The 14,512-nt window shown below is 45.5% G+C and overlaps 1 protein-coding gene across 1 annotated transcript in view; it reads right to left on the bottom strand.

Moving 5' to 3' along the window:
* The window catches only part of NAMPT (nicotinamide phosphoribosyltransferase), a 125,039-nt gene that overhangs the window by 52,930 nt on the left and 57,597 nt on the right, over positions 1–14,512 (bottom strand). The window contains exon 6 of the mRNA XM_073573585.1: positions 14,155–14,291. Within this exon, the coding sequence (XP_073429686.1) occupies positions 14,155–14,291 (137 nt within the window). The remainder of the gene's footprint in view (positions 1–14,154; positions 14,292–14,512) is intronic.

Here is a 14,512-nt window from a genome sequence, read left to right as displayed (position 1 = left end):
CATTTCAGAGAATTACGGAGACCGCAGTGTAAATGCTCAGTGCAGAGCACAGGATAAATGTGAGCCAAGCCTTACTGTGATCTTTTGGAGGCAGAATGAACAAATCAACAGTAGGTGAAGCATTGGTTTTGTTTATTTTTTAAGCTGGTCCTCATGGAGTACAAGATGACTTTATTCTTTGGGTCGGTGTGATTACAGCGATACTAGATTTATTTTTTTTTATGTTTGGCTGCAGTCATACAAAAATTTTTTTTTCTTTTTTCCCTCTTACAAAAACAAGTTTTTGCATCGCCATATTTAGATAGCAGAAATATGCGAAAGTTATAGCCGACAGCCATGTGACTACTTGTTTTTTTTACATGACAAGTGGACTTTTTTTTTTTTCCTATTGGTACCATTTTCAGGCACATGACGTTGTTTGAACGCTTTCTAATCAGATTTTCGGGAGGCAGAATTAGCAAAAACAATTACAGTGATGCCACATTTATATATTTTTTTTAACGTTTTGCCACTTTTACACAAACTATTTTATAGAAAAAAAAATTGTTTTTGCATCGATTTGGTTTTTATTTTTCCACTGATAAGGCCTCTTTCACACTTCAGTTTTTTACAATCAGTCACAATCCGCCAGGTTAAAAAAACGGATCCTCAATTTTTTTTTGAGGATCCGTTTTTTTCCCCATTGACTTGCATTAATTGCGGATTGTGACAGATTGCTGGCCGTTGCATCCGTTTTTTTTGAGGATCCGCCAAAAGTTGCTGTCCGTCACCATCTAACGTTTTTTTCTCTGGCGGATCCTCCAGACACTCATTTAACCCGAAATACTTTCTGGGTGCCGGACAAAAAAAAAAAAAAAAAAATTCTCTTTCTCTCTCCGATTCCTTTAAAAATTCTTCATTTTCCGGATCCGTCAAAAAAACGGATGGGTGGCATCCGTTGTTGTCAGTTCTAAAACGGATCCAGCATCCGTCCTTTTGGCGGATTTTGACTGATGCAAAAAACTGAAGTGTGAAAGAGGCCTAAGCCGTCATATTGCTAAGTTTTTTGTGCCTTTGTTCAGCAGTCTCTAGGGCTTCAGGCCTTTATACTTGTCCAGATTAGTCTTATTCTTTATCTTTACACCCTTCTGTATTTCTGTTAGTTGTCTGACTTCCCTTCGTGTCACCTTGGATCTTTGTCTCCAGTCTTCCTTTCGAAGGTGGGGCACGTACTTCTGCTGTTCTTGCTGGTTATATAGCCAAGCATTTCAATGATTGCTGAGGCAGTAGCATAGATCAGATTATTAGTTTGAGTTATGGTGGTAGGTATACTGTCTGGTGGTGTTTTACTCAGGAGGTGTTCCAGCAACTTCGACCAAAGGATGGTTAAAATCAAAAGACTTTATTCCAAAAAAAAAAATGATTAAAAACCAGAATAGAAGCATAAAAAACATATGGTTCACCATTGTGACAGAGGCTTACGCGTTTCGGACTGTCTGGTGGTGTTTCTCTGCCGAGCCTTGGCAGTCGATCTCTGGTATTGATGGCATTTAGTTTATCTAAGATCTTCTGTTTAAGATCAGCTGTAGTGCTCTCTAGTTGAAGGATTGGATCAGGATTTTCTGGAGTGTTGCCCATGTTGTTCTTCCAGGTCTTCCTGTGGGGTGGATCTGCAGTGCAGTTGATCCATCTTCAGTTGTGATAATAGCTTTCTCTTTACGACATTGAAACGTTGGGTGACTAGTTGTTTCTCAGTCAGTGGTCTTGTATCCATCCAGAGTTTCCTCATAAGCGTCATGTATTATTATTATTATTATTATTATAGCGCCATTTATTCCATGGCACGTTATATGCAAGGAGGTGTATACATAATAAAAACAAGCACAGTTATCTTAACCCCTTAATGCCTGGAGCTTTTTTCGGTTTGGCGTTTTCGTTTTTTGCTCCCTTTTTTATTTTTCCGTCAATATGGCCATGTGAGGGCTTATTTTTTGCGGGACGAGTTGTACTTTTGAAAGACATTATTGGTTTCATATTTAAAACTTATTTTTTTTTTTTTTAATTTTATAATCAAAAGCTGCCACAACCTGATCGGCTCTGCTACATATAGGCGATGAGCAGATTGCCTATATGTAGCACAATTACAGCATTGCTATGCTACAGGAAAGATCTATATCTTTGCACCGTGTTAGCCAGTAGACAGAAGAATATTTAGAATTGAGAGTCCTCAGTGGTTGATACCTTTTAATGGCTAACTGAAAAGATGGTAACACATTGCAAGCTTTCGAGACTACTCAGGTCTCTTCATCAGGCTAGACTAATACAACAACTGAAGAATCACATTTAGGTGGCGCTCATAGCAATCCGGCATCAACCACCATAGAGGTCTCTATGAGACCTCTGGTTGTTATGCCAACGCATCACTGACCCCCAATCACGTGACGGGGGTCGGTGATGCGCGCATTTCCGGCCTAGCGGCCGGAAGCACTGGTTAGGTGCCGCTGTCAGTGTTTGACAGCAGCATTTAACTAGTTAATAGGCGTGGGTGGATCGCAAATCCACCTGCACCTACTGCGGGCACATGTCAGCTGTTCAAAAAAGCTGACATGTCCCAGCTTTGATGCGGGCTCACTATTGCGTCCAAGGTCAGAAAGGGGTTAAAGGATACAAGTCACGACTGGTGCAGGAGGCGCGAGGACCCTGCCCACGAGGGCTCACAATCTACATCCTCTCTCATTTGATCTGCTGTTATACTCGTAGTAGCATTTCATCAGATCTGACCTTGGACGTACTATTGCGCCCAAGGTCAGAAAGGGGTTAAATGATAAAAGTCATGAGTAGTACAGGAGGATAGAGGACCCTGCCCACGGAGACTCACAATCTACATCCGCTCTCATTTGGTCTACTGTTATACTCGTAGTAGCATTTCATCAGATCCAGGTTCTCTTGCCTTGTCCACGTATGGTTTGTTGCAGTAGCCCATTTATAATCAGATTGTCCTGATTCCTCAACATCTGACGTTGACCTTGTTAATCTGGGCGACGTCCGAGCCGGCATGACTCTTCATGACAATCATGTTTATTGAGGTGTTAGTAGTCTTGCCTAAAAACCACTACTGGTAAATTATTTCCAACATTGCAGAGCTGGGATTTTAATCCCAGTCACCCACGTTGGTGGTTGTGCACTTTAACAGCTATAGCAGCCATCTAAGGTAGGTATTATAGTGTTCGTATATAATTTTTTTGTAATTTTTACAGGGCAGAGCCAGGATTTGAACCAGTCTCCCATGTCGCACGCTGTGCACTTCACCATTACATTATGCTAGATAGATAGCTTTGTGCAGCGCCGATGTTTATCTACAGTGGGTGGTCGGGAACCAGTTAAGAGAGAAACAGATATTTATCCTAGTGCACGACACCGGGACTCAAAAGTGCACCACCCCCAGGTACCGCACTAAGGCTTCATTCATACATCAGTGTTTGGTCTGATTAGATGACACAAAACAGATGACACATTTTTTGTTGTTTTGCAAACATCAAAAAATCACTGATGTGTGAATGAGGCTTTAGGGCACAACACAGTATATCAGTTTTGCCTGCAGTGTTTATTTGATCCAACTATCTCAGTACGTTTATGTGGATTTCCCAGCTTCTACTTTTATACACTTGGTGGAGGGTGAACAGATAAGCAAACTATTGTAAAATACATTTTGCTCAAGCAATAGGAACATTGATCAACTATCATTTAAAAAAAAAAAAAAAAAAAAAAAAAGTCAAGTTGTAATTGTATTCTTTTTACAACATCTGACCTTTCATTCTCTCCACTATCTTTTTGCGCTATTCCATCACCAAACTGTCTAAATATCTCAATTTTACACCAGCGCTACTGTTACGATCCATTTTTGGATTTGTGGCAGCTCTGGTTTCACTCACATTAAAACTTTTTTCCTTTCAGGCCTGCGGGGGTTAAATGCAGTTTTTCATCACTGGTGAGCTGGTATTACTGCAGTGCTGCTGATGTTGTTGGTGACCACTCCCACATCCTTTAAAAGGTCAGCAGCTGACTGTTGGTGATACAGTTCCTCTTTGGAGACCAACCTTTGCAGAAGCAGTTCTCTGGTGTCAGCCAAGTCTGGTGTTTGGAGTCCTGGTTGCTGTGGTGTGGAGTTAAGCAGCAGTGTGAACAAGCTAAGTGTTATAATTTTGTTACCTTGTCCCTTTGGTTTCTGTCACTTCCCCCTGTGTGTTTTATCTGCAGAGATGAGGCTACACCTCCTTGCCGGCCAGTGCACTAGCCAAGCCAGGGCAGATCTAGGTGACAAATAGGGATGAGGTATCCTGATGTCGGCAGGGGGAAGGACCTGCATAGGGTGTTAGGTGAGAACAGGGATAGGCTCAGGGTGGAGCTTAGGAGGTGACCGTCCCTGATTCCCTACTGTCAGGGCCTTCCTTTCCTCTATTCCAATGGCGTTGTGTTGTTGTGCCGTTTGGTGACCGACTAACCGTTGGGTTGTGTCACACTGGTCACTCCGTGACAGCTACCACCATGCACTGACAGCAGCGAGGCTGTGGGTGTTAGCATACATTATTATAATAAAAAAAAAAAAAAAACCCCACACCATTATATACTAGCATATCTACTTTACGGCTGGTTCTTCATGTTGATAAACATCAGCGAAGCGTTAGCAGTTTATTAGGATGGCAGGTTAGGGTTATTTGCTGACTGTGGATAAATGTGCAAAGAACAGCTCGCCAATAAGTACAGTAATGAGTAACCACTAATCTGTACTATTTTAATGATAGGGTGTCAATTATTACTATTCAAGTTGCACTAACTGATGATATATATACGGTAGTTTCCTGGAATTGCTGTCCTTTGCAAAACAGATCTCCTGATCTTGCTGAGAGTCCAACGTACTTCGACCACCAAGGACAGAAGTCGGAAACATGCGGAAATGATGAACACACTTTCGTTAGAACAGTACAGAATAGTGAATACCAAAGCTATATTTTACATATTTATGCAGAAATTTTCATCTGGATTGAGGATTAAGGTTATTTGTCAACACTGTGGCTCTTAATGTCTACATAGCTATAAGCGCAGGAGGTATGTGCTATTAGAAACTGTGTAAATATAGTTCAATAAACTTACAGCGGCATCAAACCGATACAATTGTGTCCAGGGACTCGAGGTGGCATTAGCCCATCATTATAACACTGCCTGTGTGCAGTTACTATAGTAGCAAGTGGCTTGCTTTAATCATTGGGTACACACACACACCCCAAGTAGTTTTCTACTTTTGGACATAGAATAAAGTCACATGTATATACTCTGGGTGATCTGGTGTGGAAATATATACAGACACTCTGTGTTATAGTCTGTGGCAAATGATTCAGTGTTTTTCAACTTCACTTTATCTTTTGGTAGCTTTTATATACACTATTAAAAGTTATGTTTTATTATTTCTCTACTTGCTGATTTATCATTCTATATTGTGAGAAACACCAAGGTTACTTACCGGTAGCCGGTTTTTCCGGAGCCCATGACGGCACACATGAGAGAGGGGATCCGCCCAGTCAGGACATGAACCCTACTGAAGATAAAAGGGCGGTACCTCTCCCTCGCTTCAGTTGGTTTACAGAGCATGAGAGGCCCCCCGGGTTAGTACACATGGTAAAACTATCACCACATTATATCTAACTAAAAAAACACCCAAACTATAGTGCACACCAAAGGAGTGAAAAGGGGGGGGGAATATACAGGTGCTGTCATGGGCGCCGGAAAAACAGGCTACCGGTAAGTAACCTTGGTGTTTTCCCGTCTCCCATGACGGCACACGAGACTTTTGTAGAATAAGACACCTTAGGGAGGGACCACCGCTTGCAGCACCCTTCTACCAAAGGTTAGGTCAGTAGAGGAAGACAGATCAAGTCGGTAGTGCTTAAAAAAGGTCGAAGGTGAGGACCAAGTAGCGGCTTTACAAATTTGTTCAATTGATACCTCAGCCTTCTCTGCCCAGGAGGTAGCCACAGCTCTGGTGGAGTGAGCCTTGATGCCTTCTGGAACCGGAGCGCCACTTGCGGAGTAGGATAACATAATGGCCTCCCTGATCCATCTGGCAATGGTACTCTTAGCTACCCCGTGCCCTTTTCTACTACCCTGAAAGGCTACAAAAAGGGACTGATCTTTCCTCCACTGACTAGTTACTGACATATTGTAATATGGCTCTTCTTACATCTAATGTATGGAACTTTTGCTCCCCAGGGTTTCTAGGATTGTTACAGAAAGATGGCAAGGAGATCTCCTGAGTCCTGTGAAACTTTTGGGCTACCTTGGGGAGATAGGCCGGGTCTGGTCTTAGAACCACTCGGTCCTCCAATATCTGTGTATATGGAGAACATATAGACAGAGCTTGAAGGTCGCTGACTCTTCGGGCTGATGTTAAGGCTACCAGTAAGACAGTTTTAAGTGTAAGTAGCTTTGGTGACAGCTCTAGTAGTGGTTCAAAGGGGTCTTTGGTTAAAGCCTCTAAGATTAGGTTGAGGTCCCAGGGTGGTATCTTTGGGATAATGACCGGCCTTGACCTGCCACAGGACTTTATGAATCGGGACACCCACCTATTGGCTGCCAAGTTGCAGTTATATAGGGCCCCCAAAGCTGAGACTTGAACTTTGAGTGTATTAGTGGCTAACCCCAGTTGTAGCCCCGACTGTAAGAACTCTAGGATAGGTCCCACTGGCGCTACATCCCCCAAGGGTTCCCCCAGGAAGTCTAGGAACTTTTTCCACGTTCTACCGTAGATTTGGGATGTTATAGGTTTCCTACTTTTCAACAGGGTGGAGACTAACCCTGGAGAGAATCCCTGGCGACTCAGAAGCGCCCTCTCAAATTCCAGGCTGCTAGATGGAAGCCCTTCACCTGAGAGTGGACCACTGGTCCCTGGGAAAGCAGGTCTGGAATCTCCGGTAGTATCCATGGATCTGTCACTGACATGAGCCTCAGAAGGGAGAACCAAGGCCTTCTCGGCCAGAAAGGAGCTATAAGAATTATTCTCGCTCGATCCTCCCTGATTTTCCTGACCACTACTGGGATCATTGTTATCGGGGGAAATGCATAGGCCAGGATGAACTTCCAGGGTATTTGTAGGGCATCTACTGCGAAGGGGTTTTCCCTTGGGTTTAGTGAGCAGAACTTCCTGACCTTCCGGTTCTGTGCGGTAGCGAACAGGTCTATTTCTGGTTTGCCCCAGGCCTGAACTATTTGTTGGAAGACTTGGGGGTTTAGGGACCATTCCCCTTGTCTTAGATGCCTGCGACTCAGGAAGTCTGCTTGTATATTTTCTGCCCCCTTTATGTGCAGTGCTGTGATGGATAACAGGTGTTGTTCTGCTAGCTGGAAGAGTAGATCTGATATTTGCATGAGGCCCCGAGATCTCGTTCCCCCCTGATGATTGATGTAGGCTACTACTGCCTGATTGTCCGTCATGACCCGGGTGTGGCGGCCCCGAAGTAAGGGAAGGAAATGTTTCACGGCTTTCTCCACTGCCCATAGTTCTTTTACATTTGAACTCTGATCGTTTTCTAGTGCGGACCAGGTCCCCTGTATTGTGTGGGATCTCAGGTATGCTCCCCATCTTGTGGCACTCGCGTCTGTCGTAATGATGTCCTCAACTGGTTTTTGCCACGGGACACCGGCTGTTAGATTCTTCTCTACAGTCCACCAGAGCAGGGAATCTCTTACAGCCACTGAGAGACATAGTTTGCCTTCTAAATGCCCTTTTAATTGTTTCTGTGCTGATAGAACCTCCCACTGTAGTTGCCTTAAGTGGTACTGCGTCCATGTTACTGCGGGTATGCATGATGTCAGTGAGCCTAAAAGGGACATTGCGTTCCTCAGTGTCATATTTGGCCTTTGTATTGCCGTGCGAGCTAGGCCTCTTATCTTGGTCACTTTGCCCTCTGGTAGGAGGCAGCGTTGTTGCGCGGAGTCCAATATCAACCCTAGGTAGGATTGCTCTTTTACTGGGGTTATCCTTGACTTGGGGATGTTTACTATCCATCCTAGTCTTACTAGAGTTGCTATCACTTCCTTCACTTGATGTGTGCAGTGGGCCTCCGACCTCCCTATTACCAGAAAGTCGTCTAAGTATGGGACTATCACCATGTACCTGGATCGCAGAAAAGACATTACTTCGGCCATCACTTTGGTGAATACTCTGGGGGCTGTAGACAGGCCAAACGGAAGGGCTGCGAATTGGTAGTGTCTCACCTGCCCCTGTATATAGAGATTTTTAAACCGTCCTTGATTATATTTAGGACCCATGTACTGGGGGAGATATTTGCCCAGGCGGAAAGGAAGAGAGAAAGTCTTCCCCCTACCTCCGGCCCAATGTCATTGGGGAGATTTTTTGGAGGAAGTGGAGGGCCCTTTAAACATATAGCCCGATCCTCTTTTTTCTTTAAAGTCCCAGCTTTTTCTATCTCCCGGGGGATGACCCCTGTTAAATCTCCTTCTCCGAAAGGGCTGCTTCTTAGGTTCTCCCGGAAATCGGGGAAAGCTTTTCTTCCTATCCCCCGCATGTTCCAAAATCTCTTCTAGTTTTTTCCCGAAGAGGAATTGGCCATCACATGGAATGGAACACAACTTATGCTTAGAGGGTAAATCTCCAGGACACCCTTTAAGCCACAGGGCTCGTCTTGCCGCATTTGACAGGCTTGCTGCTCTAGCTGTCAATCTTGCGGAGTCTGCAGAGGAATCTGCCAGGAAAGCCGCTGCTCCGTGCACCAGTGTCAGATTAGTTAGAATTTCGTCTCTAGGAACTCTATCCTTGATCTGGTCCTCTATTTGTTGCAGCCAGACCATGAGGGCACGAGCGGTACAGGTACCGGCTATTGCTGGCTTCAATCCCCCTGCTGAAGCTTCCCAGATGTGCTTCAGAAACCCATCTGCTTTCTTATCAAGCGGGTCTTTCAACACACCAGAATCTTCTAATGGTAGGGATACCTTTTTTGAGGATCTGGCTACAGCCCCATCAATTTTTGGGACTTTTTCCCAGGTTTCTGAGTCCTTCTGGTCAAAAGGGTACCTCCTCTTTGATGTGGAAGGTAAGCCCCCTGACCGCTCCGTCTTTTTCCATTCCCTGTCAATTAGTGCTTTTATTTTATCATTTACAGGGAAGGTACGTTTCCGCTTTTCCTCCAGTCCTCCAAACATTACATCCTCTAATGACTTGGGAGTTTTTTCCTCTTTAAAGGCCCATTGTAGCTCTAATGGCTTTCACCAGCTTTTCCACGTCCTCCGTTGGGAAACATGGACGGCCGCCTATATCGCTGTCCGAAGAGGATTCTGAGGACTGAATAGAGGAAGAGGAGGTGGAGGGGGACAAAGATCTATCCCGCCCCTTCTGCCTTGGCGAGGCTTCTGAACCGGAGCTCCTTCTACGGTTTCTTTTCTTTTTAAGGGCTGCCTTTAGGGAACCTTTCACCTCCTGATGTATTAACTCCTTCAGACTAGTCACCAAATCAGGGGTCTCCTCCTGTATAGTCCTGTTTATACAGTCAGCGCAGAGATCTTTCTGCCACTGATCTGCCAGCGGGTTTTTACATAGGGCGCATTCTCTATTTTTGGTTTTGCTGCTGGCCTTTCTCGCCCCCTAGTGATCAAACAGAGAAAATGGAACCCCGTTACCATAAGGGTGACATTCACGTAGATCACTCACCACCGCTGTCTATCAGGGGTACCGATCTCGGAGGCTCCTCAGATGCACTCGTGACATTTCTCCTGGACGTCCCAGAGTCATGCCGGTTGCGCTTATGACTGCCGCTCCCACCACTTGAGCGACTGCTCCTGGTATGCTGGCGGCTCGGCCTGGCATCTGGCGAGAGATCCTGCTGCTGACGCTGCTGCTGTCGCTGCTGCTGACGCTGCTCGTCTTGCCCCACTTCCATCCTGAAGCCTCGGGCATGAGTGCGTCTTCTGTGGTCATCCCCCTTTTGTAAGGCGGATCCACTGCACTCTCCGCCTCCTCCGGTTACCCCCACAGCCCCTCCCCCCCCATGCCGCCGGGATCTCTCTCCACCGGTCGGCGTTGAGTACCATGGGCGCCGCCATCTTGGATTGCCGGCGCCACCTCCAGACGTCACGCGGGCACGCCCCTTTCCCAGCGTGCCCTGCGCGTGACGTCAGAGGAGCGCGACCCGGAAGCGGCCGCTCCCTCAACGCTCCTGCGCTGTTCCAGAATAGGGAACTCTTATGGACCGGCAGAGGGGGAGAGGGCGGCGCGGCAGCCACAGCAGAGCCCCAGGACCCCAGCCGTGCTGCTCCTGCGCCCGCTCGGACGCTGAGCCCCGGAGGACCCGCGGACGGCGCTTCCTCAATCCCGACGCCCAGCCTGATCTTCTACGCCGGCACGGGAGAGGGGCAGGTAAGTGTGACCTGCTGTCTTCAGTTTACACGGGTCCCTGTCAGGACAGGAAACCCAACTGAAGCGAGGGAGAGGTACCGCCCTTTTATCTTCAGTAGGGTTCCTGTCCTGACTGGGCGGATCCCCTCTCTCATGTGTGCCGTCATGGGAGACGGGAAAATTGTGGATTTTTATTCCACTTAGTGCTGTATTTCCTATGTGTAACATGTGCCAATAAACCAGCAATATTTTCATCAGCTCGTTGAGTGCGACCTTTTTCTCTACTTGGACTCAAATAAAAAAAGTTGTTGTGGGTTCCCCTGCATTTTTGATAGCCAGCCAGGCAAAACTGACAGATGCAGGCTGCAACCCACAGCCATCAGCTTCAGCAAGGTTACCAAGAATAGACGAGTCCCCATTTTGGTCAACCAGCCTTGTTAAAGCAGGCAGCTAGGGGCCGATATTCTCAGGCTGGTAAGGGACCATGGATATTGGTCCCCCCCCCAGCCTACAAATAGCTGCAGCCACCCAGAAAAGGCACAATTCTTGCGCTTTGCCCAGCTCTTCCCACTTAACCTGTGGTGGTGGCAAGTGAGGTTCATATTGTGGGGTTGATGTCACCTTTGTATTGTCTGGTGACATCAAGCCCACGGATTAGTTATCGAGAGGCTTCTATAAGACATCTATCCATTACTAATCCTATAGTTATATTATAAATCGAGACAGCCAGAATAAAGTCATTTATTCGATATAAAACAAAACACACGTTTACTTTATTTAAAAATAACAAACAGTTATACTCACCTAACACACATTCCATTGACACCCTCTTCTCCTGTAATAAAACAAAAAAAAAAAAAAAATCATCCCTCACCTGTCCATCATTCCGTCCCATGCCATAATAAATTTCTGGTGATAAACCGTTTTCAACCAAGATGCGACTGTCCAGGCTGAGGGCCACTGAAATGGGTTGCTGCGAGCACAACACCAGTGACATCCTCAAGGTTACCGCTTGTCAGTGAGGCTGCGTTCCCAGCTAGACTGAATTGCGGAGACCTCAGCACCATGAGAAAAAAAGTCAGCGAGTTCAAAGCAGTTTAGCTCAGTGAGTTAAGAGCAAATCTTTGATCTACGCTAACAGTACCCGCTGCTTCCCGGACCAGTACGTGTCACACGGATGACACATGGATATTAAAGGGATATGTCAGCGTATTTTGCCCATGGACACACGATCCTTGGAAACACAATGACATGTGCACACACTCATTCACTTGAATGGGTCTGTGTGTAAGTGTCTCCGGTACATTTGAAAACAGTCACCACACGTACCAGACACACTGATGTGTGACAGAGCCCTAACAGTGAAGTAAGCTAGATTTAAGAAGGCACAAATGTATACTCCAGACAGTTTTTTTTTTTGTTTGTTTTATAAAACTAAACATACCACATGATTTTGCTATTTGGCTATCGAGCACAATGTAATTTAAGATTTGAATGCAAATATTTAAAGGGTTATTCCCATGTTCATAGATGGATGTTAGATTAATAAATTGTGAAAGTGCTTGTTTTTACAAACTTTAAAGCACCACTCCAGCATTGTTTTCTTCCCTTTAGTGCTGTAGTGGTGCTACAAATGTAAGATGCCTGCCTCCGGGGGTCTTGTACTCATCCTCCAGAAGGCTTCACCCTTTTCTGATGCCAGCTTGTGACTGCAGCTATTGACTCTCTGGAAGTCAGATGTTACGTCACAAGCTATTAATGCAAGTCTGTAGGAGCCACAACAAGGCTCTCATCGACTTGTATCGAATTGTGAACTCTGTCTCACTCCATGAAACACTGGAGCAATCCGGCATGTCACAAACTGCCAGAGACAGACCAGACCGGCGGCGATAGGGAAAGACAGTGGCAGGTGAGTATAACACGAAGTGCAGGGACCTTACATATTAACACAGTTAGAAAGGCCGAAAAAAAAAAAACAAAAAAAAAAAACAAACACCACTTGTCCATCCAGTTCAGCCTATATTCCATCAGAATAAATCCACAGATCTAGTCCTTCTAAAGAACCTAATAACTATAAGATACAAAATTGTTACACTCCAGGAAGACATCCAGGCCCCTCTTGAACCCCTCGACTGCATTCGCCATCACCACCTCCATAGGCAAGGAATTCCAGATTCTCACTGCCCTAACGGTAAAGAATCCTCCTCTATGTGGGTGGAAAAACCTTCTCTTCCAGACACAGACCTTAGATTTAAAAAAAAAACAAAAAAAAAAAAACGATGTAGTGGTGCCTTAAAATATGCATCCACTCTTGAGACCTTAACATGTTGACACGTCTGCTTTACCATCAGGACACTTTTGGTTAATATTTTAAAATTTTTTTTAGTTAAGTTAGAAGGGTTAGAAGTTGCCATGTGATTTCTCATTTTTCCAACAAAATTTATGCAACCGTAAAAAAACAAACAAAAAAAAACAACACACAAGCGAGAATTTGCGATACTCTGTGCATATCACAGCACCCGATTAAGGGTATGTGCACACTTTGCGGTTTCTGCTGCGTTTCCGCAGCGTTTTTGGCTCTGCAGAAACGCAGCAGATTTTGCTGCGTTGTACAGTACCTTTATTTCCTATGGAAATAAAAAAAAGCTGTGCACATGCTGAGTTTTTTTCCGCGCGGTTTTGCTGCGGTTTTCAAAACGCAGCATGTCAATTGTTTGGTGCAGAAACGCTGCAGTTTTACACCTCATCCATTATGAGGTGAAAACCGCAGGGCAAAACCGCAGAAAAAAACGCAGATAAACCGCAGCACTTTGTCCTGCGGATTTCCTGCGGTTTTCTCTACAAAATCCGCAGAGACAAAAAACTATGTGTGCACATACCCTAAAACTTGAGTAGTGAGCACTTGCGCTCAACACTAGGTGTTTTTTGTTTTCTCACAAACCTAACCCCAACACAACCCGCTAACCCATTAAAAAGCGGTGCTGCGGAATAAGTACCCTTAACTTCCGCAGTTAAAAGCTTAATTTGTTGTGCTGTTTAGCAGTGTGGGTCAGTCTCTTTGATGGTAATTGCTGCAGATTGGTGGATCCCGGATCTAAATCCCCACGATGATCACCAAAAACACTTCTCTGGAGAGCACACTTCTGCATTAGCAAGCACAGCGTGGTGCAAGTGATCATAAGAATGTTGAGCACTTCATACAGGAGATGTGCGCCGCTGCTTGGAGAATTGAGCACTTCAGAGCAGTATTTTGTGTGATCAGTGTTGATCTCAGACCTGAAAAATCACCAAACAGCTCTTTAAGGCTAGTTTCACACTAGCGTTTATGAGCGCAGCGACGGCCTGCGCACGGCCGCCGCTAAGCCCCGCCCCCGACGGTAGCTCCGCCCACCGGCGCATGACGCTGCATGCGCCCCCTATCTTTATCACAAGGGGCGCAGGCCGTGCGCAGTATGCGTTTGGCGGCGCATGCGCCTTTTTGACGGTGCGCCGACGCAACCAAACTGCAGCAGGTCGGCGCACCGTCAAAAGGACGCATGCGTCGCCAAACGCATACTGCGCATGGCCTGCGCCCCCTGTGATAAAGATAGGGGACGCAGGGCGCATGCAGCGTCATGCGCCGGTGGGCGGAGCTACCGTCGGGGGCGCGGCAGTGCGCAGGCCGTCGCTGCGCTCAAACGCTAGTGTGAAACTAGCCTAAGTCTTTATGACATATTACCGTAAGTCATTTCAATTAGAACAGTACAATTTAAGCAACAAACTGTAAAACCCACCTATGTTCTGCAGCTGGTACAGAAAATCCAGGTACTGGGTCTTTTGTGCCATAGTATCTCTTTATCAAGCCAATCCCTGCTACGGTATCTGTTCCTTTGAAGTTGACAAGATGAGCTGATGCCCCAATTCCTGCAGTCTTAATATGAAGGAAAACATTTAGTTCACAGATGTTGGTTTTAACAGTAACACAATGGAAATATTGATACAAGCACTAATCTAAACGTTTGTCATATCTTATAAGATAGGACGTACTAAATTACAGAATCTATAAAGGTTAAGTATCTGATTAGATGTATTAGAAAAATCATAAACAGTCACCAGTTTTCAAAACTATTTTTGGTCATTTAGTATGGTACA

Source organism: Dendrobates tinctorius, unplaced genomic scaffold (assembly GCF_039654945.1).
Source record: "Dendrobates tinctorius isolate UK_male_01 unplaced genomic scaffold, ASM3965494v1 ptg000035l, whole genome shotgun sequence".
Lineage (NCBI taxonomy): Eukaryota > Metazoa > Chordata > Amphibia > Anura > Dendrobatidae > Dendrobates > Dendrobates tinctorius.
This window is presented reverse-complemented; position numbering and strand designations above follow the sequence as displayed.